The 23,951-nt window shown below is 36.5% G+C and overlaps 1 protein-coding gene across 3 annotated transcripts in view; it reads left to right on the forward strand.

Annotated features, from left to right (window-relative positions):
• Nucleotides 1–2,384: 2,384 nt before the first annotated feature.
• LOC136854586 (uncharacterized) overlaps nt 2,385–23,951 on the forward strand; it is a 65,700-nt gene continuing 44,133 nt past the window's right edge. For all 3 annotated transcript variants that reach the window (XR_010857738.1, XM_067130994.1, XM_067130993.1), the window contains exons 1-6: nt 2,385–2,512; nt 6,562–6,795; nt 13,605–13,740; nt 18,887–18,989; nt 20,120–20,307; nt 22,626–22,708. Coding sequence is in view for 2 of the 3 variants with exons in the window: in XM_067130994.1 (XP_066987095.1) it covers nt 6,598–6,795; nt 13,605–13,740; nt 18,887–18,989; nt 20,120–20,307; nt 22,626–22,708 (708 nt within the window). In the remaining variant the exon portion in view is untranslated. The remainder of the gene's footprint in view (nt 2,513–6,561; nt 6,796–13,604; nt 13,741–18,886; nt 18,990–20,119; nt 20,308–22,625; nt 22,709–23,951) is intronic.

Consider the following 23,951-nt stretch of genomic DNA (forward strand, 5'->3'; position numbering starts at 1 on the left):
GGAGTATAGGCTACTTCACCCGTGGATCTAGAGAGTAGTCGAGTTGCCAACATAGTGGACCTAGAAATGTTCGAAAGTACAAGGTTTCTTGGTTTCTTTGCATTCCTTGGGTGTTTTCTTGATGATTTAGAGAGGTTGTCAAAATGACGACCTTGGGCAACTTTTGTTATAAGGCAAAAAAGTTCGCCATTAAGGAAAAAACAACTATTCTCAATAACTCTGGATCTAAGCATTGAAATGAGAAGGTAATGGTGCCTAACCCCATGTTTTTGAGGTCAAGGATGAAGATAAAGGCATTAAATATATTGTATCTTGCATTTCTAGTATGTTATTGACAAATTCTTTATGTAAAATGGATTTAAATTGATTCAAAACAAAACAGATCTCACACTCGGTAAAACTGAAAATTTACTAGATAGGCTATACTTCATAAGAATATACAAAAATAGACCACTACTGTAAGCTATTAACAATTCTAAGGTAATAAAGTACTTTGCAAGGCCAAAATTACTCTAAAAATACATATGTAATGTGTTTCATGAACATTGCTGATATATACATAGATAAGAAAAAAGGCTTAGACACACATGAAAAATGGCTAAGACAAACATGCTGACGAGTCTTGCAAGCAAGACGAAAGTCAAGAAAATTATTTGTTCTAACTAATTATCATCAACATCAGAGATATCAGAACCATCAGTTTCTTCCAGCTGATCTAGTTTCATCAGAAAAGAGTTATAACATCTATCCACACCTCCACACACGCAGTACACACTGCAAGATATTTTACTTTTGTGAGAAGAACAAGTTGTATAACTACAGACTTTGCAGACAACTAAGTACGTCTATCAAACCAGGAGGGGCTGGTGGAACAGTAGCAATAGCAGGGGATGGTGTTTTATCTTTCACATTCCATCCAGATTTTTCAATTTATACTGCTGGGGATTCTGGCTGATCAGCCGCTTTCCATATCATTTGAAGGTCTGATCTCTGTACATGGAGGAACAGGTTGGCATCTGTGGGAGGCAAGGCCATGATTCGCATTGGTTTTAATTTTTCCTTGTGTAAATCTTATGGCCTTCTTTGAGATCCCCTGGGGCATACCATACAATGCTGCAACCTGCCCTGCTTCATTCATTTTCGGTAGCATTTTCCTCACCAAGTATTTCCAATTGACAGCAAGATATTAGGGCACTTTTTTTCTTTACTGAATGGATATGATACACCGGTCAGTGCATGCTATCCTCCCTCTCCTAACAGTTGTTTCATAGTGCAACTACGAGGTTTTCCTCCTATTGCGCCTTTCAAACCTTTCTGCTCACAATTTCCTTTCCGGCGCTGAAGGACCTCATAGGTCCCAGCTCTTGGCCTAAATTCTATATTCCTATCCTACAGTGGGCGCGGAAACTTTTAAACGTCAAATTTATTGTCAATTTATGTAGCACAGCAGTATCTAGTACTATTGCCATAACTAATAATTGGTTAAATTTCTCTAAAAAATATCTGTACAAGAGAGGATATTGTCCACACACACGGATAGCCTGCAAGGAATGTCATATACTGTACTTCCTAGAAGTAAGATAACTGAAACGTTTAACTAGTAAAATAGCCTAAAAAATAAAATTATTACATAACTGATATATAAATTTTAAATATACCTTTACATATACATTTATCGTACGTTTCATGAACGTTTTCAACGATTCCATGTTTTTCCCTACGTCGATGTTGGTAATTTTTTTTTTTGCAAATTTATGATAATTATCGTACAGCTAAGATGCTTTTTTTTTTGTTTCCAGAGGAAACGTTCAATTCGAAGGATTAATTTTATTTTATCAGACATCATAATAACACTTGATATTTATGCTATAGTTTTTAATTCAGTATTAATATTGATCAATATTTTTATTATCGGGGATTAAGGAATTTTTCTTAAGGAATATATAAAAAAAGAGTAGAGATTGGCCTGCCAGATGTAACGTTAACATCGTTTCCCGCCAAAATCAAAGCAAGAATTTCATGAAACTACCGACTGCCCCTACAAGGCACAAGACTGATGACCGAGACATTTAATTAAACCAGAGACTTTGTATAAAACTGTCGCTTGATTTTTTTTATTTTTTGTTTTTTTGCCTTTTCAGTTCAGGCAATATGGGATGAAATAACTACCGCTTGACCAGAGTTCCAACTATCATCTTGAACGTCGTCTCCCCCATTAATTCAATTACTCATATCCATTCTAAAAGCCATATATATAAAATTACATAAAGGGCTATTTGCGAAATTGTGTCAGCGAACTCGCTGACGTATTATAATAATAACGTGTTAAATAAGACTAAATTAACGGCGACATAAAATGTTTTTGAATCCGAAATAGCCAAACTGGTATCTGCGGACGTCGTACAACTACAGTGTTACAGAACGTTTGTGAAACTCATTGTTGACGCAGTTACCTTTAGTTGCAGTTAATTGCTTATCAACTGACGCAGCTATCTAGAAAAGCTCAGCCAAGGTAAAAAGCAAAGTGTATAGTATTGCATATGCGTGTACTTAAAGCTTTTTAATAAGTCTAGATGTAATCTCGGTAGGTTCTCTGCCAGGCCCCAGGTTTATTTAGGTAGCCATATTGATAATGTTCTCCCGCGAGCTTTTTCTTTGATAATTATGATACTCTTAATTTCTCGTGTTGGTAAATGTACTCAGGTTTTACGTTTAGGTCGTAATTGTTGGTGCAAACCACATGTTGGGTGTTTCCCTAGACACTTAGCCCAGTAACATATAGTTTTAACAATTAGGGATAGAGGGGTGGCGGTTGCCATTAGGAGGAAAGAATTTTGGGCTTGCCCCTAAGGTTACCAGGTTGCTTGCTTTGGGGCTGCGTCACTTCCAGGACCTCCCTTCCCCAAATCTAACCGGACCCAAGTCGTAATAAACCAGAAAAATGAAATTACCAAGTCTTGTCATCGTAGGCCTAACCTTGTACACCGAGTCCGAAATGGCTAGGGGCACCCCCCCGGGTTACCCCATAGCAGGGTATCTTTACAGCTGGGTGGTACAGATTTATAACTTTCATCCCAATTTGGTACCTCAAAATGAACAAAAATATAATCAAAACATTTAAACATATGACAGTTGGTTCAATTTTACACTCGACCATTATTGTGTTTTGGAATTTTAGCATAAATATAATTTTCTTTTTATTTATTTATTTATTTTTATTGTGGCTAGTTTCGTTGGCAAATAAGTAGTTAAAGAGATAGTGGACTCCACCCCTTTATTCTACAGTTCAGGGGGCCACAGTAGGAAAATGATGTTTTTGTGTGGAAAAGCACAAAAGTAAAATTTGGGGATCATTTAAACCTAACCTTGGGGGCTATTCCCCAGGATCCCCCTACCTCACCCAACTTTACCTTCAGGGCTGCGCTTCCCTGACCTAACCTAACCTAACACTCCAGGTTCTTACAAAGACTTATCCTAACCTAGCGCAATGCAAATGACTATTAATAACATTGCTACCTAACCCACCACAACCAACGTAATCAAACTAGGGCACTTGGTCCGTACTCTAGTTTATGGTTTTAGATTGAAAATATTACATAAATTTACCTTAATGTGAAGAACTGTCAATAGAACTCTTAAGACTGGTCAGAATATTCCCTGGATGTTGAAGGCTGCTGGGTCAGATCGTGGGGCGTTGACCAATTGTTCACGAACAAAATTAATTTCCATGATGGAAAGGGCTTTGTTCCAAATAATGCACTTGAAACACTTCAAAGAATTAGGTAAAACTCATTCCTGAAGGAAAACGAGTATCTGTTCTGGGAGGAAGAAATTCGGAATGGAATTTGGGAATACAGTACTACAATCAAAATAACCCACAGTGCAAAAAGGACACGGCTGAACCAGAGGTTCTATGACTGCAAAATATTCTCAAAATATTAAATTTCCAAAGCACTACATAACTTAAGTTTGAATGATCAATCATGTTTCAGCATTTTACCGTTGACGCACAGTTCCAAGGGAAGACGTGCTTGATACAAAATCCATTCTTACCCACAAACAGTCGGACAAAAAAATCTGATCAGGTGCCCTAATCCTGTGACAGTACTTTATTAACATAAACAAAGAACTAGGAAAAAATCCAAGAAGATAACATTTGCTGAAACAAATTTAGGTAACATTATGTTTGTGCAAGATACAAGCTTCAGTTTTAATTAAGCATGTTAAGGAAGCTGTTCAATGTAACTACAAGCTTAAGTTATGTGAAATAATACTGGAAAGTCACATATATTGTCAGCTCCAAAATGCTTTTATGGTGTAAAGTACAATTTTACCCAAAATGAACATCAGAAATATTTGCACACATTAAAGCAAAGGAAAATAATTTTTGGTATATTTTTATTTTATTACCAGCACCAGCTCCATGGGAGTGAATGTTGAAACATGAACAAAAGACTGTTTAGTATTTTCGTAATATTCAGTTTCTTCTAGATTTGTGCTAGTCACAAAAAGGAGAATTAAGACCACAGCATAAAACTCCAATACTGTATTGAATAATGGTTTAAAGTAGAATAGTTCCATATTTTCAACTCCAGAATGCCATTATGCCTTGTTTGTTACTGATATTCATTTTGGACAAATATTTTCTTTAAACCATAATCCTATTTTGGAGCCGAAAATATGATTTTCTTATGTTTTAACAAGTGCTTTGAGCATTTCTGATATTCATTCTGGAAGCAAGTGGAAAAATACTGGACCCCCTTAGGCTATAACCTTCAAATTTGGGAGACCACAGTGGGAAAGTGGGTGGGGTTATAGGGTGAGGGGAAAATATAAAACTAAGTGAAATACAAGGGTATATTTCACCTCACCTAACCAAGGGTGCTAGTTTCTTAGTGCATGTTGTCATTTTAAAAACATTTAGTAAACTTACCTTAATCAGAAATAGAACTTGCAAAAGTATCATGGGGCCATCAGAATACAGTAAATCATTGTATTTCTCTTCTGTTTTCCTCCATTGAGTAATCCTGGTTTTCCCCTGTGGTTCCCCATAATTGTAGGAACTAAGGGGTTTGGATATCTTTAAGGTAATTTTACTGTAATGAACATCAGAAACATTGGGAACTCACTAACAAATAATTAAAATCGTCCATTATAATCCAAGCAACCAAAGTTTTGTGTCAGCACCAAAGAAACCTTGACCTGGAAATAAAGCTGGTTTTGCAAGCAATTCCTCCCTGTAGGAGGGTAGTGCCATCAGTGTATCTGATGCGGTGAACTGTAGGCATTACTTAAGGCTCTTTGCAGCAGGCTTTTGGCCCTAGCTGCAACCCCTGTCATTCCTTTTACTGTACCTCCATTCATATTCTTAATTCCATCGTGCTATCCGCCTTCTAACGCTTGTTTCATAGTGCAGCTGCGAGGTTCTCCTGTTACACTTTTCAAGCCTTTCTGCTGTCAATTTCCCTTTCAGCACTGAATAACCTCATAGGTCCCAGTGCTTGGCCTTTGGCCTAAATTCTATATTCCATTCCATTCAAGCAATTCCTGAATTCCCGAGTCCCACTTAATTGGTGGAACTGAGAACCTAAGAACCAGTCAGGTTTCAGCATTGTCCATATAACCAGATTTACAGGTGAAAATAATAGAAGACATTTCAATGATGATAGCCATCCTTATCCAAATGCACTGGGGGCACAAAATAAAAAAAAAAAAAAAAAAAAATCCAAGAGCCCCACTTAGTGAATGTTGAAATATAAATGATGAACTTGGGAGAGTCCAAGTTGGCAACAACCGTCTTTGGTAAATATCTCAGTAACATTTAATGTGCATTAGATTTTAGTAAAATTTTGTATAAAACATTAGGGAGACCAAGATCAAAGCAAATAACTCCAATATTGATCAACAATAAAAACTGAGTTTGGTAGGAAGTTAGTAGTTTTAAACATCCTGGGACCCTCTTATATGCTACAGTTATGGGGACCACAGTGGGAAAACTGGGTTTTTGAGTAGGGAAAAACAGTTAGTGAATACAGGGATGTAGTTAACCTAACTAAACCCCAGGTGCTGGGTCCTTACTTGGCCCAACTTTCCCAGACCATTTTCTGGGTTACTTTCTTTAATACAAGTAATGTTTTAATTTGATGAAAAATGTGCCCATATTTTAGTGTGGAAAGCCATAAAACAGGTGTGAGAAGAAGCACGTGAGTGGCAAGGGATCTGACGTGAGAGGTAAAAGGTCACGAGGCTTAAGTGCCGGTGAAAAAATTGAATAAGTATCTTCATAACTCAAGGAGTAACGTATAAAGTTATTTATAGTTAATACAGCACATTTTTATTTTGTTTGTTTCCTTGGAGCTGTTTCTTGTTTGTAAAGTTGTCAGATGAAGGTTTTCTCTACTCTTGTTCAGAAAATTTTCTCCTCCATTGAAAACTTTTAGTTTTTTGTGGGGTCAGTTTTTTGTGGGGTCAGTGGAATGGAGAGTCTGGTTGTTGCTTTTGAAAAGTTGTATGTTTTTCTTTGTAAATGAATATTAATACGCTATTACCCTCTATTTGCAGTGTGTCTTGTTGGATTTTATCTATCCATTGTACATAATGTCAGCAGGCACAAACAATAATTACAATACATCAAGGATTTGTGGTGTCAGGAGGAGAAGAATGAAATATCATGAAGCTAGTAAGGAAAACAAGCCGGTCCTCACAGGAATTCGGTCTGCTTGTACAAAAACTAAAATTTCAGAGTCTGGCGTGAAAGGTCACAAAATTTCACATGGAGGCTGGAAAAATGCAAAGGTGTGTACAAGCATTCGTTTTATTTTTTACTGTAATGTTAAGTGGTTTAATCAGACCGTGGTTCATCTTTCTTGTTGACAAAAAGGAATAAATGAAAAGCAAGACTCATTATTGCAGCTGAAGCTGAAGGGTTGCTGCCTGATGTTTGGGATGGGACTCTAGGCAGTATATCAGTTTGTCCCAATTTTGTAATTAGTGTGTGGATGATCTTATTCATGTAATAGTCTCTCCTAACAAGTGGTTGAGGCCTCTCTTGGGTAGGGGGTGGATATTTGTGAGGCATTTCCTTCTGGTCTCTCTCTCTCTCTCTCTCTCTCTCTCTCTCTCTCTCTCTCTCTCTCTCTCTCTCTCTCTCTCTCTCTCTCTCTCTCTCTCTCTCTCTCTCTCTCTCTCTCTCTCTCTCTCTCTCTCTCTCTCTCTCTCTCTCTCTCTCTCTCTCTCTCTCTCTCTCTCTCTCTCTCTCTCTCTCTCTCTCTCTCTCTCACTGAAACCATTTAAATTTAAGAAAGACTACTGTAGTAAGTACAGTACTTCAAGAGATTATTCCAGGGACCTTTGCATCAGGTTCTTTTACTAAATGTATAAACCTTGATTTTATATACATAACTTACCAAATAATTACAAAGCTATTAGTTTCCACTTTACGTGGCAGCTCAAAATTCAAAGTTCGCTGGAGAGCTCTTTTGTTTTGGGTGTAGTTATACTACCCTGCCCACTTTAAGGAAGGGTAGGTACAACACAGCTAAAGAGCTCAATTCGTTTCTGCCGGGCAATGACTGAACACTTGGTCATTGGCAGCTCTGAATTTGTTGTTTTTCACTGGATGGTTGCTGTTATTCTTCATGTGGTGAAGTACTTTGTTCTTTTCGGTAGCCTGCTACTGTTAATTAGCTTAGCTAATTCAGGCTTCTGTTTTGTGACTTTCCTGAATTTGACTATTCATTCAGCCAAATATGACAATCACACTATTTGTAGTTTGTGTAGGGAGCGTTTGCTCTCCTGAACTTTGCTGTGATGAATGTAAAAACTGGGATAAGGAGAAGTGGAAGACTCTGAATGTATATTTAGAAAAGTTACAGTGTGACAGACTTAGGAAAGCTACTGCTAGGGCTGAAGCGAAGCCTTCTGCTAGTCAGGTTTTGTCTCCTGGGGTTGATGTGGCTGGTTTACCTGTACCTGCAACACCTGTGATTGCTTTTTCCTGTATCTCAAGTCCTCTGACTTTCCCTGTAACTCCAATCCCTGACTGTCATTCGTCTGATCCCAGTGCCATTGCCAGCCTAGAAGCACATGTTAAGAAATTTGATTTATCAGTGAACACCGTTTCCCAGATTGTAACAGATTTAACAGTGTCAGTGGAGGGGGCAGCTACTCGTCCCACCTATGCTCCTAGACTAAGGTCTTCTAAACTCCCCTTGCTCAGCTGGGAAGAAGCAAACTGGCAGTCCAAGGGAGGTCGGTGGGGTTTGCCCATGAGTAGTCACTGCCTTATCTGAGCCTGTTGTCCACTTATCCCAGGACTTGGAAGATTGTCGTTGGAAAGGCATCCGCTTGGACGTGCATGCATTATCTTCCAGTGACTTGGACTCTAATGGGGCTCAAAAGTGCAGTCGGCCCTTTGCTAATGTTGCGAGACCATTGAAAAGTTTAGGTGCCCTGATGGGTGAAGATGTTCGCCCTGGCTTTTAAGCGAGCATTGGATAGGGCTCATAGTCCTCTTCCTTCCTGTAGTTTTTGGAAGTCCCCTTAAGTTTCTCGCTCCCTTTTGGTGTCCACTAAGTGCCACAAAGTGTCCAAGAAAGTTTTAGTCAAGTGTACGGAAATAAAGTGTCCAAATGCCCAGAGTCCAAGAATTTAGTGCCCGATTGTGAGCTATCAGTGTCTGAGCGACATTCGTTTGAGTGTCCGTTGTCCGTGCTTCCAGCTCGTGGGCACCCAGTGTCTAAGTGCCCCAAGAATGGTTGTGGCAGCATCGGGGGAGATATTTTGAGTGTAAAAAAAAAATTTTTTTTGTAATCTCTTTTATTTCTGTTAGGTAGGGAGGTGTGAGAACAATCGTTTGCCGATTATTCCCTTGGTGGGTTGTTGCCTCCTTACCTATTTGTGCTTTTTCTTTGTTGGGCGAGTTGACGTCTGTCGGATGGTGTCCGACTTTGTCAGTCAGGTCCAGGGCAGCAGAAGAGTAGTATCTTGGCAGCAAACGGCATTGCATTGGCTCAACTGTTGTTGGTCATCTTTGAGGATTTGTTACTTCAGCAGCAAATGGCGTTTCGATGGCTCAACCGTTGTTGGTCACCTGTGAGGATTTGTTCCTTCGGCAGCAAAAGGCATTTCAGTGGCTCAACAGTTGTTGGTCATCTGTGTGAGGATTTGTTCGTTCGGCAGCAAAAGGCATTTCAGTGGCTCAACAGTTGTTGGTCATCTGTGTGAGGATTTGTTCTTTCGGCAAAAGGCATTTCAGTGGCTCAACAGTTGTTGGTCATCTGTGTGAGGATTTGTTCGCTCGGCAGCAAAAGGCATTTCAGTGGCTCAACAGTTGTTGGTCATCTGTGTGAGGATTTGTTCCTTCGGCAGCAAAAGGCATTTCAGTGGCTCAACAGTTGTTGGTCATCTGTGTGAGGATTTGTTCCTTCGGCAGCAAAAGGCATGTCAGTGGCTCAACAGTTGTTGGTCATCTGTGTGAGGATTTGTTCCTTCAGCAGCAAAAGGCATTTCAGTGGCTCAACAGTTGTTGGTCATCTGTGTGAGGATTTGTTCCTTCGGCAGCAAAAGGCATTTCAGTGGCTCAACAGTTGTTGGTCATCTGTGTGAGGATTTGTCTGTTCGGCAGCAAAAGGCATTTCAGTGGCTCAACAGTTGTTGGTCATCTGTGTGAGGATTTGTTCCTTCGGCAGCAAAAGGCATTTCAGTGGCTCAACAGTTGTTGGTCATCTGTGTGAGGATTTGTTCCTTCGGCAGCAAAAGGCATTTCAGTGGCTCAACAGTTGTTGGTCATCTGTGTGAGGATTTGTTCCTTCGGCAGCAAAAGGCATGTCAGTGGCTCAACAGTTGTTGGTCATCTGTGTGAGGATTTGTTCCTTCGGCAGCAAAAGGCATTTCAGTGGCTCAACAGTTGTTGGTCATCTGTGTGAGGATTTGTTCCTTCGGCAAAAAGGCATTTCAGTGGCTCAACAGTTGTTGGTCATCTGTGTGAGGATTTGTTCCTTCGGCAGCAAAAGGCATTTCAGTGGCTCAACAGTTGTTGGTCATCTGTGTGAGGATTTGTTCGTTCGGCAGCAAAAGGCATTTCAGTGGCTCAACAGTTGTTGGTCATCTGTGTGAGGATTTGTTCGTTCGGCAGCAAAAGGCATTTTAGTGGCTCAACAGTTGTTGGTCATCTGTGTGAGGATTTGTTCCTTCGGCAGCAAAAGGCATTTCAGTGGCTCAACAGTTGTTGGTCATCTGTGTGAGGATTTGTTCCTTCTGCAGCAAAAGGCATGTCAGTGGCTCAACAGTTGTTGGTCATCTGTGTGAGGATTTGTTCCTTCAGCAGCAAATGGCTGTCTTGACCACTCTTGGAGTTTTTTTTTTTTTATTGAAGTATGCTGCCTGTGTTTATGCTGCTGGTATTATTTATTGTTGCTTTTGTTTTATTGTTATGCTGCCTGTGTTTATTTATTATGCTGCTTGTGATTTGTTTATTAATTTATTTAAGATTTAATTACATAATTTTTATGTTGCTGCCCCTGTTATGTTTATTGGTCATTTTAAGTTTTTCCTCTTCTGGACCTGACTCACTTGAGACATTAAGAGAAATGGAAACACTAGAAGATAGCACAAGCACCACAGAAATATTACTAGATAGTTATGATGAATTAGAAACTAAAGAAAAAAAAAAAAGAGGCCTTTAGAGAGAACTCCACTGAAGACCAACAAAAAACCAACCATTATTAGAGATACATCCATTACAATAAAGTTGGGAGACCCGAAGAAGGAACATAAGCCAAAAAATGATAAGAATATACCTGTCTCCTAATGTAATAAAAAAAACCAATGGAAACAGATACCCAGAACATCAAAGAAATAGTAGAGGAGCAAACCATTGACAAGAATGATTATGTGATGGGAGAAGAGATTACTCTATCACCAATAATAGGTGCAGCAAGAGTAAATGAAGAAATGGCACATGAAAACACGTGGATGTAATGAATGTTTCATTGAACTGTGCAGGAAAAACAAAACCACAGCAAAGGACAGTTTATCAAACACTAAACGAAATTGTATAAGATACAGAAATAAACTAATAGTTTAGACACTCACGAAAAGGGCCCTTTGTGCATTTGACACCTAATGTCTTATAAAGAAAAACAAATGATTACTGTAAATAGGATTTTAGAAAAAATGTAAATTGTTGATCCACAAAAAGAAAATAGCACTTGAACACACTTAACATATATAATATACTTTCAATAATTATGTTATACAATGGAACGTGAATGGTCTACAGACCAGATGACGTCTGGGAGAAATACAACGATTACTAAGGGAATATGAACCAATGATGCTATGTTTACAACATGTCAACAAAACAATATCAACATTAGGTAAATATACCTTAGTATCTACATCTAGAGAAGAAGGAAACTTAGGTACTGCTACATATGTACATAAAGTATGACAGAGTACCTGTAAATTTTACTGATTTGCAAATATCAAGCATTAAAATACAAATAAAAAACAATAATTACATGATTTATAATTTATACAACCAACCAAATAAAAATTACGACATCGATAAACTTAAAGATGTACTTAACAGTACCAAGGAACCTACATTAACAGTAGGTGATTTTAATGCTCACAACCCAATATGGGACTGTAATTGTACAAACTCAAATAGAACAGGTAGTCAAGTAGAAGAATTCATGGATTCAAATGACATGAGCGTTATAAATGATGATGAAATTAGCAAATATTTTTCAAAAGCACATGGAACATTTTCCCAGTAGACTTAACTCTATGTACAATAAGTATAGTTGACAGATTAGATTGGAATACAGTTGATGACTTGCACACCAGTGATCATTTCCCAGTATTAATTTCCGTATTACAAAATAATCCTGCAAAACATGTCCCTCACTATATAACATTTATAAAGCAGATTGGGAGCAATATGAAATGCACACTAGAAGTATCCCACCATTTGAATATTTGAAAGACCACAATGAAACTAATAAATTTCATGTTGATTTCATTAAAAATGCTCAATAGGGAGACGATTAGATAATTTGAATAGAAAGTAATTTGAATAAAATAAAAATAAATAAATTACCAATATTAGAAGGAACTTTACAAAAAAATGACTATATTATTACTAGAAATTGATACAGTAAAATCTCTATACAGTACAACAAAATATCTGCAATATTTAAAAAAGATGTAATTCAGGGAAGAGTCATTTCATGGAGGAAATGCATATCAGATCTCTCTAATAATATTCCCATACAAAAAATATGGGAAAAATTCAGAAAAATAAGTGGTACCCATGTTAAACCACCTAGACATTCCATATTAAAAGATGAGAAAAGAACACTTGAACCAAAAGAAGTAAGTAATATAATGGGAGAAAATTTAGCAAATGTAAGGAGTGATAAAAATTTAGATGAACACTTGTGCACAATGAAAAATAAAATAGAATTAACAGCAGTCAAGTTTTAAACAGTAGAAGATGTATATTATAATAGAAAATTTAATATGTCAGAGTTGGAATATGCTCTCTCGAACAGCAATAAATCTGCTCCAGGACATGCACAAGTAACTCTAACACTTCTCAGAATAGGTCATCCTCATCTGACACATAGGCACTTAATGACCAGCCCACGTGGCCAGGCTCCCGAGTGCTCAGAGTGCAGGGTGATGATAACGGTCAGACGTGTTATGCGAGTGTCCAAAGTATGACCAACAGCAACTGTCAACTTTTGGGAACAAGTCAGTGAAAGAAATTTTGTCAGAATCTTTTACATTTTCAATCGTTCTGATTTTGTTGTTCATGAGGAACTATGGTTTGATAGGTAGAATTTAAAAATAAGTAAATAATAAAAGCCCGAAGACATAGCGTTTGTCGAATTTAAATTTAAATTTTATAAAAATATTACTTAACTCAGTATGAATTTTAATATACCATTTTAGTGTGGAAGCATGAGTAAATGTATTTATTGTGTGTATGTGTTACAGTATGAGAACGTGAGCCTATGTGGCATTTTATCCTAATCCTTCGGGCCAGCCCTATAAAAGCTGAAGTTCAGCTCAGTGGTCTGGTTAAACTACTTTACGTAATGAGAGGCTGTTACACTGTTATGATTTTTTCCTATAACTGCAGCTATAGAAGTTTGTATTGATAAGAATGTATGAGAGTCACTAGCATTATCAGCAACAAAATATGAACAGAATAGCTCACATTATATGGATGATTAAATTGTAATATTTTTAATATTGTGTAGTTTTGTGTTAACCTGGAGTAGCTGTAGTGTGTAAAGTGAAGCAGTGCACTTTATATATAGTTTAAATGTGTTTGCACTGGATGTTTGATGAATGTGTACCTGATTTGCAGAAAGCACTGTATCCAGTTCAGTACAGTCTTTGCTGCCACAGAGCTGGTATTTTAGCAACAGTCTAGGTGTTTACGAAACTGGTGTGTGTTTGTACAGTAATAGTTGGTCATGATTAGCATTACATCTGAAGGTTGCTTTTTCTAGTGCTGCATCGTATTTTTAATCTTTGTGTTGTGAACCCTCTAGTCAGGCAAAGTCTTCTTTTTTTTTTTTTTTAAGGTTATCAAGAAATTGCAGTCTATTTTACCATGTTCATCAGTAAACAGTTCTTGCTCGTATGAAAAAATTACTGAGGAAAGTTTTAAGTCCGTGGTTCATCATGAAGCACTAACAGCTGGTCTCCTTGCATCAATTAGTAAGTTGAAGTACTATAAATGTTTAATTCAGTTGACACATTTACATTTTAGAAGACTATTTTGATGTTCAACAGAGTACTCTGTTAAGTGGATTTAAACTTTGTGAAGTGTTTTACAAGGTACAAACCATGAGGGGGAGGTTTCGGTATGATTTTACACAAATTAAACAAAAAAGAATATTGCGCTTTGAGGTCTTTTGTGACTTCATGCCAAGTGGTCTCAGGTATCATGATTTTTTTCACAGAACTAAAAAACAAAGTTCTTGGTGTTTTCTACCCTTACTGTCTGTCATTGCCCAGCTTTCATGGATGTAGATGACAGTCGACTGAAATACCCATTCACACTATGTTAATATATATATATATATATTTCTATCTCTCTATCTATAATTATAACTTAGTTAATTTTTAGGGAATCTGTAATCTATTACTTCTTGTTGTTTGGTGTGATTGTGAGATGAATTTTATTTTCTTTATATGTAAAGGCTAAACTGCTTCATCAAGCTTTTGAAGCTAAGCAATCAGCTGAGGATGTCCCTCTCCCTGATACTTGTCATCCTGAACCTATTCTTACAAAATTTGGATTTTGCTCCTGGGATGTTAAGAAAATTCTAGATAATCTTGGTAGCTGGGATGGAGAAGATCCAGACGGTTTCTTCCCTTTGTTTTTTAAGAAAGTTTCTAGTGTGTTGTCTCCCAAAATAAGTAGATTTTGTAGATTTTTATGTTGACATAGTAACTTTGCGGATGGGGACAAGCTTAGTAATACAGTGCTGTTCCAAAGAGTGGCATATCTGCAGACTGCAGTAACTACAGGCCAATCTCTTTTTGCCCTGTGCTCTCCAGAGTTGCTGGAAAACTTATTTTTAAGCGTCACTGTAAGTATGTAGAATCTAAAGGATTGTTAGCTTATAGTCAGTATGCACATAGGAAGCAGTTAGGTACCTGCGGTGCTCTTTTAGATTTGACTTGCCATTTGCAAGGGAGCCTTGATGGGGGTTTTGAGTGCAGAGTAATTCCAATAGATTTTAGTGCTGCTTTTGATTTGGTAAATCACAAGGCACTTATTTATAAACTTCAGAATCTTGGAGGAGGTGGATATGTTTTAGGAGTACTTCAAAATTTCTTTACAGGTAGGCAGCAGCGAGCTGTTGTGAATGGGATATTTGTGAACCAAGACCTTTTTCGTCTGGAGTTCCACAGGGTAGTGTTCTTGGTCCACTGGTATTTTTTGTGTATACAAGTGATATAGATGTTGGCCTGGAAAACAAGATTGTTTAGTATGCTGACGGTACAACATTTGTGGGCGCAGTGAAGTCTCCACTTATGAGAAATGAAGCTGTCATCAGCCTCAATCGGGACATGGACTAGATCAGGGAATGGTGTAGTTGGGGTATGAGGCTGAACTCCAGTAAAACGAAAACACTGTTGATTAGCAAATCTTGTACAGGTTTCCCACCCCATCCTTCCCTTCAGGTGGATGGAACTTTGCTGAATGAGTCTGAAGCTTTAACAGTTGTAGGTGTAACATTACTTTTGACTCACATATAACATTTGAGAAACATTTAATGAAAGTTTCAGCAAATGCTGTATGAAACTTATTGTTCATAAGGCCTCATATATTTATAACAATGATAAAAATCAGTGCAACCTGTTTTAGGTCATTTGTGCGTCCTTTACGAGAATACTGTTCTCCGGTGTGGATGTTTGCTTCTGTCAGAGATTTATCTCCTTTAGATAGTTGTTCATGGTAATGTTCTGTTTCCTAAAGGTAGAGTTATGACTTGGACCACTGACGGATGGTCTCTTGTTTGTCACTTTTTCATAAGTTGCATTTCAACAGAGATCTTTCATGTTCACAATTGATCCCTGATCCCCTTTATCTGCTGAGAGCAACCAGATTTGCTGAACAGCAGCACCAATATGCAATAAATGTGTACCTTGCTGTCGAACTTCTCAGTTCCAGAGGTCCTTTATTCCTCACACTGTTGGACTGTGGAACAGCTTCCCAGAGGATATAATGCAGTTGGAACTTCAGAAGTGCAAGTGAAAATGCAGTGCATTACTACCCTAATATGTACTATTCTCCTTGCATTTTAATACATTTTTGTTTATTTGAAAATTTATTTTCCTGTTAACACCTCTTACTTCTTCCTAATGAACACCATATTCTTTAGAAACTTGAATTTTAAGTAAATGGCCCCTGTGGGCTTATTCCATATGAATAGGTTTCATCTTCTGAATAATAATAATAATAATAGTAAAATAAAAGAACCAATATTTTCTAAAACCCATGTTACAAGGCTCTTGTCTGGTGTGATTACAATCCACTCTTTGCAGTGGTATGAAAATCAGTTATAAGAGTTCAGTCTTGTAGAATCTGTCCTTTTTCCTTCTCATTCTCTAAACCAAGCACTTCCAACCAAGTGAGGATCTGAACATTTTGATGTTATGATTGTCCTTTCACCCTATCCCCCTCCCAATGCACTTCTTCATCAAAAAATAAGATCAAAAGGTTTGAAAAAGAGGAGAGAAAGGAGACAGATATTAGTATACATCATCTTGTCATCAAGCTATTTTGTCATTGTCTGAAGCACATGTGACAGTCACCACTATAACACCACTGCTACAAATTCTCCAAGTTCCATAAATACACTCCCTACTTCCACATCTGATACAAGTCTCTCTCAGCCAGATAATTGTGTGGTGTGCCTCTTTTTATATGTGCATCTTTCATGATAGGAAAGGAATAAGAATTCATAAAGAAAAGATTGAAAATTATGTAACAAAAGCTTTGTTGTAAGACTTGGTGTGCGTGATGAAATGTGATGATATACCTACATGAATATAAACCCTGGGTTTTTACTTATTTCCATATGTAAAAACCTGGCCATTCAGTTCTTAACAAGGTTTTTAGGTAGTTAACTATTGGCGGTAGGGTGGGGAGTCCCACCCTTCTGTCCGGCAGCACATTAACTCATCTTCTGGCTGCCAGATGAGAAGCATGCATCACGCTTGCCTCTGCCTGTCAAACTGGTTTTACTTCAACTCTTATATTTGTGTTACTGTGATTGCATATTGTTGGTTGATAGTGATTGCATATTGTTGGTTGATATGCAAACCCATGAGTCGTCACAACCTCCTAAAGAGAGGAAGCCTCTTGCCATGAGGCGTTGCCCAGGCACAGGATATGTACAGTACTGTACATATCCTTAATAAAATGTGGAAAAAGCATAAACTTACAAAATAAAGCAAAACAAGCTCTAGCAGAGTCTAATGCCTGCCTACCCCTTTCCACCCATCCAACACTGCATTCCCACCCCCTTCCCAGCTAGGGAAACTCCTTCCCTGCTCCTCCCACCTTCTAAAGCTGCCTTACTTTTGCTCCCCTCCCATGGCATACAGCTATCTGACCCCCCCTTTCCCCACCTTGGGAACTTCTCCAGGCCTCCCACACAAACTTTCTGTCTCTTCATGAGTGTAAGCAGTGTTACCAACATTTTACTTTGACTGCACAGCATTGCCAACCATCAGAGTTTTTTTCTCAAACTTTTTTGAAATTTATGTACTGTACTGTATACTGTGTTATTATTATCTTTGGTCCCTGGTCCAGTGCTGTCGGATAATGAAGATAGTTGAGGGATTACTGTATAATAGGCTGGCCTGTTACCAAGCTCATCTACTTTTCTTTGGCAAAAGTGGAACTTTTCCTTCATAATTTTTGGGCAATATATTGAAAGGTATTGTTTTAAAACATGCTTGGGCAACACCTTATTTTTAAGTGATTTAGTTTTTCAGTATTTCATTTTCTTTTGGAAGAGAATATTGAATAAAAAGGTGTTTTTCTTCATTATTCATTGCAACTAGTAATAGAAAACCAGTGGTCAGATGCATAAAATACTGGTGTCCTGAAAGGCATCAGTAAAACAAATACTACTGTTAAAGCTTTACACAAAGATAAGTTTTTGCAGAAAATTCACTTTCAATTTTATTTTTCTCATTCTACATTAATATGATTTTGGGGCCATAATACTTCAGTATTTGAGAATATATGCATGAAGTTATCAAATTCCACATAAAGCTCTATATATACTTGATGTAACTTTTGACTCACATTTTGGTTTTGGGAAACATCAATGCAAGTGCCAGTAAATGCCAAATGGAAGCTAGGTATTATAAGTAAGGCCTCATATAATTCCAAAGCACCATATTCCAACTCAGCCTGTTTAGGTTATTTGTCTTTCCTGTCTAGGATACTGTTCTCGAGTGTGGATGTGTGCCTCTGCCAGAGGTTTGTCTCTTTTAGATAGTGTTCGTGATGGTAGGTTTCTGTATCCTAACACCATCAGTTATGACTTGGATCACTGACAGATGGTCTTTTGATTGTCAGATTTTTTAGGTTGTATTTTAACTGTACTTTTGTCATCGTAATTGATCCCTGATCCCCCTTTTCCTGCTGAGAGTAACCAGATTTGCTAATAGTAGCACTAATATGCAGTAAATGTCACACTGTCAAACTTCTGAGTTCCAGAGGTCTTTTATTCCTCTCACCATTGGACTGTGGAACAGGCTCCCTGAGGATGTTGTGTAATTAGAACCTCAAAAGTTCAAGCAAAGATGCAATGCATTACTACCCTAAAACAAATCTCTTTGCATCTTACTAATTTATATTTTTATCAGTTTTTTTATCTATTAATTTTTCTTTTTTTCTTTTCTAATTACTGATCGCTTCTCTTTGTATTTCCTATGATCTATAACTTCTTTCAAATGAGCACCATATTCTGTGGAAACTTGAATTTCAAGTCAGTATTCCCAGTAGAGGAGTTCCACATGAATAGAGGTGTTCTGAATAGTAATGAGATATGAACTTGACCCTCATTTGGCAGCCCATTAACAGATCACTGTGAAGATAAAAGAGTAATATGTTGTTGTTACAATTAATGAGAATATAAAAGACTATTAATGTCATTACAGTGAATTTTTGGTGAAAATCAGGTGATGTATGTCCATAGTTCAATATTTTTTTTAGGTGTACTGTCAGTTTAATTTTTATTGTTGCTTTTCCTATGTTTGAAATATTTTTAGTGTGTTGTGGTTGCAAATATTATTATTACTTTTACAGTATACACTTGATATTGTTTTGCAGGTAGAGAAGCAAATATATCTCATGACAGGGCAAGTACATTCTCACTGAATCATGTAAGAGAATCATGTGCAGAAGTTTTTCAACAGTTACAAAAGTTGCCAGAGTAAGTTTTTCATATTTTTAAGTTGGTTTGCCATTTATTTGGCATTGAATTTTTATATTTTTAAAATGGTCTTTTTTATGTAATTGGTATTAACATGACCGTAACTTATAATGTACTGGAGTTTTGTGAGATGTACTGTAGTAATGAGAAATAAATTTGTATATACTGCAAGTACTTCATGGAAAACTGTACTTGTGTTCATGTAAATTACAATTTATCTTATTGCTTGTTGACGGGCAGATAAGGTGAAGCAGGGCTCAGCAGTTATATAAAAGATTGAAAAGTATTCTTTCCCGAGTAGCTTTTAAATCAAATCAGATCAGTCAGACTTTATACAGTGCTGCTCAATATGTTATTACAGTGCAGTGCTCAAACTAAAAAGTTAAATATATTAAAAATAAAGTAGAATGCATAAAGTTATCCGTCCTCTCTAGATAAGTGTTTTACTGTATCAAATGTTTAAGAAGAGCAAATGGATAAAAAAGAAATACCGCAGTATGCTGTACCATGTTCAAACCCCAAAAAATTAAAAAGTAGTGTTCTATGTAGGTACATCAGTAAAGATTACCACTGCATACAGTAAGTGTATGTTTACTATACAAGATACATGTTTGACCAGTTGTCACATACTGTACTCTTCATATCAAATTAAAGTTGAAATTCAAAAGGTAAAGCATTACTGTTGTTAAGTTTTTATGTCATCAGTAAACTACATTAATTAGCTGTTTCTATTAAGTGATATGTTAGTAGGCTGAAGTAAAATTTAAAATATCCAAATAATGGGATTAGAAGGTTATATGACAGTTTTTCCATAATTTGTTTCTCATAGGGCCATAAAATTGGTGAACAGAATTGTTTGTAAACCTCCCTGAATTTTTTTTTTTTTAGCAATAATACTTTACAGCTTTGTTTGTTTGGACACTAAACTGTCCAAAATTGTGGAACTGATTTTCAATAATTTCTCAAATTTTGGTGATCGGAGCATCCTGTAAGTTTATGCACTGGAGTTTCGTTTCATTAGTATAAATAAAGTTTCTTGTTTAATTGGTAGGGCTATAGGTTTTTAAAGCAAGAGTTACGTTACCAGATCAGTTTTTTTGTTCATGGTTTTTGTATGAATCACGTTTCAGGTGTATGGATAGTCCTGATATTTTTGAAGCCTGTATGACTGATGCTGGAGAAGATTGCTGTAGTAATCTTGCATGTAAAGCATATAGTCAAGCAACACTGCATCAGAATGGTTCTGATTCTTGGGATGAAAAGGCAATTTCAGATTTTTGCATACGTGATCAGTCGCTTTCTATTTCACATACTGCTGGTAAGTACAGTTTTGAAGATTTTTTATTGTCTAGAGGTGTCTTATGATGCTATATAACTTTTACAGATGTAAAAAGTTAAATTATTTTTATCCAAGAACGGAACTATTAACATTTTAAAGATTCAATTTGTTTTGTCTGATGAGAATACCTCCTGTACTGAGGTATTTACATAAAGTACACATCTTAAAGGCAAGAAAATTTTTCTTTTATGTAAGTATAATGTAGATCCAAAAATGACAGATCTGTCTGCAAGGTTTTCTCTTAAGGAAATCCATCAAGAAACCATGATTGAGTAATGATACATTTATCACGTGCAATAAAGCTCTAAAAGTACTGACCTACTCATCAGCAAGAGTACAGTTCTTTGCAGTTAGCACTAATTTAGGGTAAATTTTTTTGTTTGTTTTAGCCTCGTTGGAAATTCCTTATTTTTCATTTTGAGCTTTATGGTATCTTCTGACATTTCCTGTGCTTGGTTGCTGAGGTCAAGTGTTTGCCTTGAAGTTTGGAAATTTAATAATTTCCAAAGTTTTACCTTGGGGATTCAGTTGAATACTAACAAGACTGGTGAACAGTGATATGATTTTATCAGCTCTTGGTGAACTTTCCTGTGGTTTAGGCTATATCTGACGTGACTGGATTGAAGGTAGTTGTTCACTTGAGCTAGTTTTCTTATAACACTGTCATTGCTTTTCAAGTTAAAATTTACTGTAATCTCAAGGGTATTCCTTGGCTTTGGGTCATATCAAGCACCTGAAAGCTCCAAGCTCCATTTTAGGAGTGCTGTTTTGGTATGTAGTTTTATTTAATATCCCCTCTTGACTTTCTGTGCTTATTCTACTAAAGTTCCCCAATTGTAGTAGTCTTATTTAGATTAGTAACTACCTAAAAGGTATGTTGCATTACCTTCTCTTTCCTTATTATCACACCTCTCTCTTGTCTGAGGAGTCTTGAAAGATATGCCATTCATTTTGTGTACTACCAGTTTATGTCATGATTGATATTGGTGATTCGGCTAATTTTGCAAGGATTACATTCATGTAGTATTTCCAGCTGTTTGTTATGTCAGCAGGGGTAAAGTTTCCTGTACAGTTTTTCTTAGTTTATGTTAATTTACCATATTTTTTGCATCTATGTGTTCTAAAATATAATTACTCAAAATATTCCTGTATGTAATTGCACTGCTGACCATGTCCCTTTCAGAGTTAAATATCCATGCAAGGTAAAGTGTCTGCAATTGTTCATAATTTGATGGCTACAAAGCCTCACCAGCAGGTCTTGATATACTGTATCATTATTTTAATGGAAAAGTTCCCCTTGTCGGGTGGTGCATAGAGCCTGATAGAGAGTTTATTAGTACAGTATTCATGGCGCTGTTAATTTTTCCATTTTATGAAATTGACTTCTCAGATTTTACAATAACTGCATAATTACTAATCTCTTTATGGCTTCACATGAATTCCTGTTCCTAAGGATTCTTGAGATTATAAAGTGGGATTGCTTTAGTTGATGTACAGTCTCATTTGTCTTCATTCACGTCTCTTGAACGAAAGTACTGTACACTTATTTTGAATGTGAGGCATCATCACTTCTCAATTTTTTACTGAATCGTCAGAGCTGAAATGCATTTTTTTTGCCAGTCAGAATATTAATATTACAGAGAATGAGGTAGCATCAACTACCTTGTTTTTCCATGTGGAAGTGCAGCTTACCTGTATAGTTTGTGACCTAGTACTTTTGGATAGTAAGGTGAATATTTCTTTCAGAAGTTTGGTTGCGAATTTTTCGTTGCCTATTACTTACTTCAGAAACTTTAGGTGCCTATTATGGATGGACATGAAGATAAAAAATGAACAGTAGTCTGCCATAACGTCTCTGTTAGGTGATTACTTATGGGTTAGAAAAGATTTGCAGTAATTTTATGTTCACCTTATCTTCTTTGGGATCCAGAAATAGAAACTAGCACATCTTAGTTTGGTTACTCTCCAACAATTGAATTTCCTAAATAGATCAGCTTGCTAATGCTCAAGAATAACATACGTTGATGTAGTGAGTTGAGGTTTATTGCATACAGGGCATGGAATATTTGTCAGGGAGAATGATGTGAACTTCTGTTTTAGGGGTAATTTACATATTTGTTAACTTTCCTCATAGTAAATGATACACACAAATTACATGGAAGGTTTTCATTCATGAAAGAAAGATTAGTTGGAGTGTGAAATGTAATGGAATTATCAAAACAACTTTTCAGTGAAGATTTATGGTTTTTGTGTTTTTTATTATGCATAATGTTTTAATTTTTCTCTTTGGAAATTAGAAGCTGGTGCAAAGCATTCAGAAGTCTGCCATCAAAGTAGCCTTATTCAGGAGCCTTTTAGAGACTTAATAACCCCAAAGAAGGTAAGTTATATTTGTAACTTGTTTATGTACAGTACTCAGGTTTTTTATTTTATAGATATTTGGATAATCTGAAATCAGATAATATAAACACATTTTGGTTTTAACATGGTTTTGCTAGAATTTTGAAAAAGTGGTAACTGAACAGTAGACTAAAAAAAATTGCATGTAATGATATGAACATAAGTAAACAATAAAAAAATGGTAAAATACTGTATACAGTGAATAAAACCAATTCAGTGCTGTTAAACTAAACCAAAGTTAAAATGTAAAAAAAAATAGAAAGGCCCTTTTTATGTTGAAAATGATTCACCCAGCAGCAATCCATTGCAATTGCAGGGATATGCCACCAGACTTAAGGCCTTCATCATCCTCTACACTTAGCTCTTCAAGAATATAAGTAGTCCTCTGCGTAGTCAGTTGTATTTCTACCGATTTCACTGGTTTTCTGTTTTGGCCACTTGGCTAGAAAGAGAACAGGGATGGACTTTAAGAATCAGATTCAGCTGTAGAAGGCTACAAGTACAATTTTTAAAAACTAAATGGCAACTAATCATCAGTTGCCAATCAAATTAATAGGTTATTAATCAGCATTATCGATCCAGGCATAAGTATTTTAAAAAAAACCTCAGTTACACTATGTACTCTTGTATCATGTGACTTTTGAAGACCTAATTTTGAATTTAATTTTAAGGGGGTCGCATCATATACGAGATATGAAATTATCGTATGTAATATTCCATATAAGTATCGTATTATAAAATACAAACATAACAAATGTGCATCTTTTCTAAGGCTTTTAAAAAGTTATGCCTCATTTCACTGGATCCAGCAATATTGTATGTAATTCTTGTATTAGCATTACTCTTGTATTAAAAAATACGAACATAACGATCAATGTTTGGAAATCTGCTGAGGGTGATTATTTGGTAAATTTATTTCACCGTATTTAACTCAATTCAGAGTGATTTTCTTGCTTCTAATCAGTGTAAAGGAATCTCTAGATACTTCATTTATATGGGACAAGTTATATTTTGTTATACAGTACAGTACTAAGTGTTTTTAAATACAGTACGTCTTGTTGTGAACTAAATTTAGTGTTTTTTTTTTCGTTAACTATTTTCACTTGATATCATAAGACGAGCTTTACATAGTTACCTTTTATCGGCATGAAAACAACAGTAAAGTGTGTTCTTTCATTACCAGTAGTTATGATTAAAATACTGTTCTCATCCATGTTGCCGAT

This window comes from Macrobrachium rosenbergii, chromosome 29, assembly GCF_040412425.1.
Source record: "Macrobrachium rosenbergii isolate ZJJX-2024 chromosome 29, ASM4041242v1, whole genome shotgun sequence".
NCBI lineage: Eukaryota > Metazoa > Arthropoda > Malacostraca > Decapoda > Palaemonidae > Macrobrachium > Macrobrachium rosenbergii.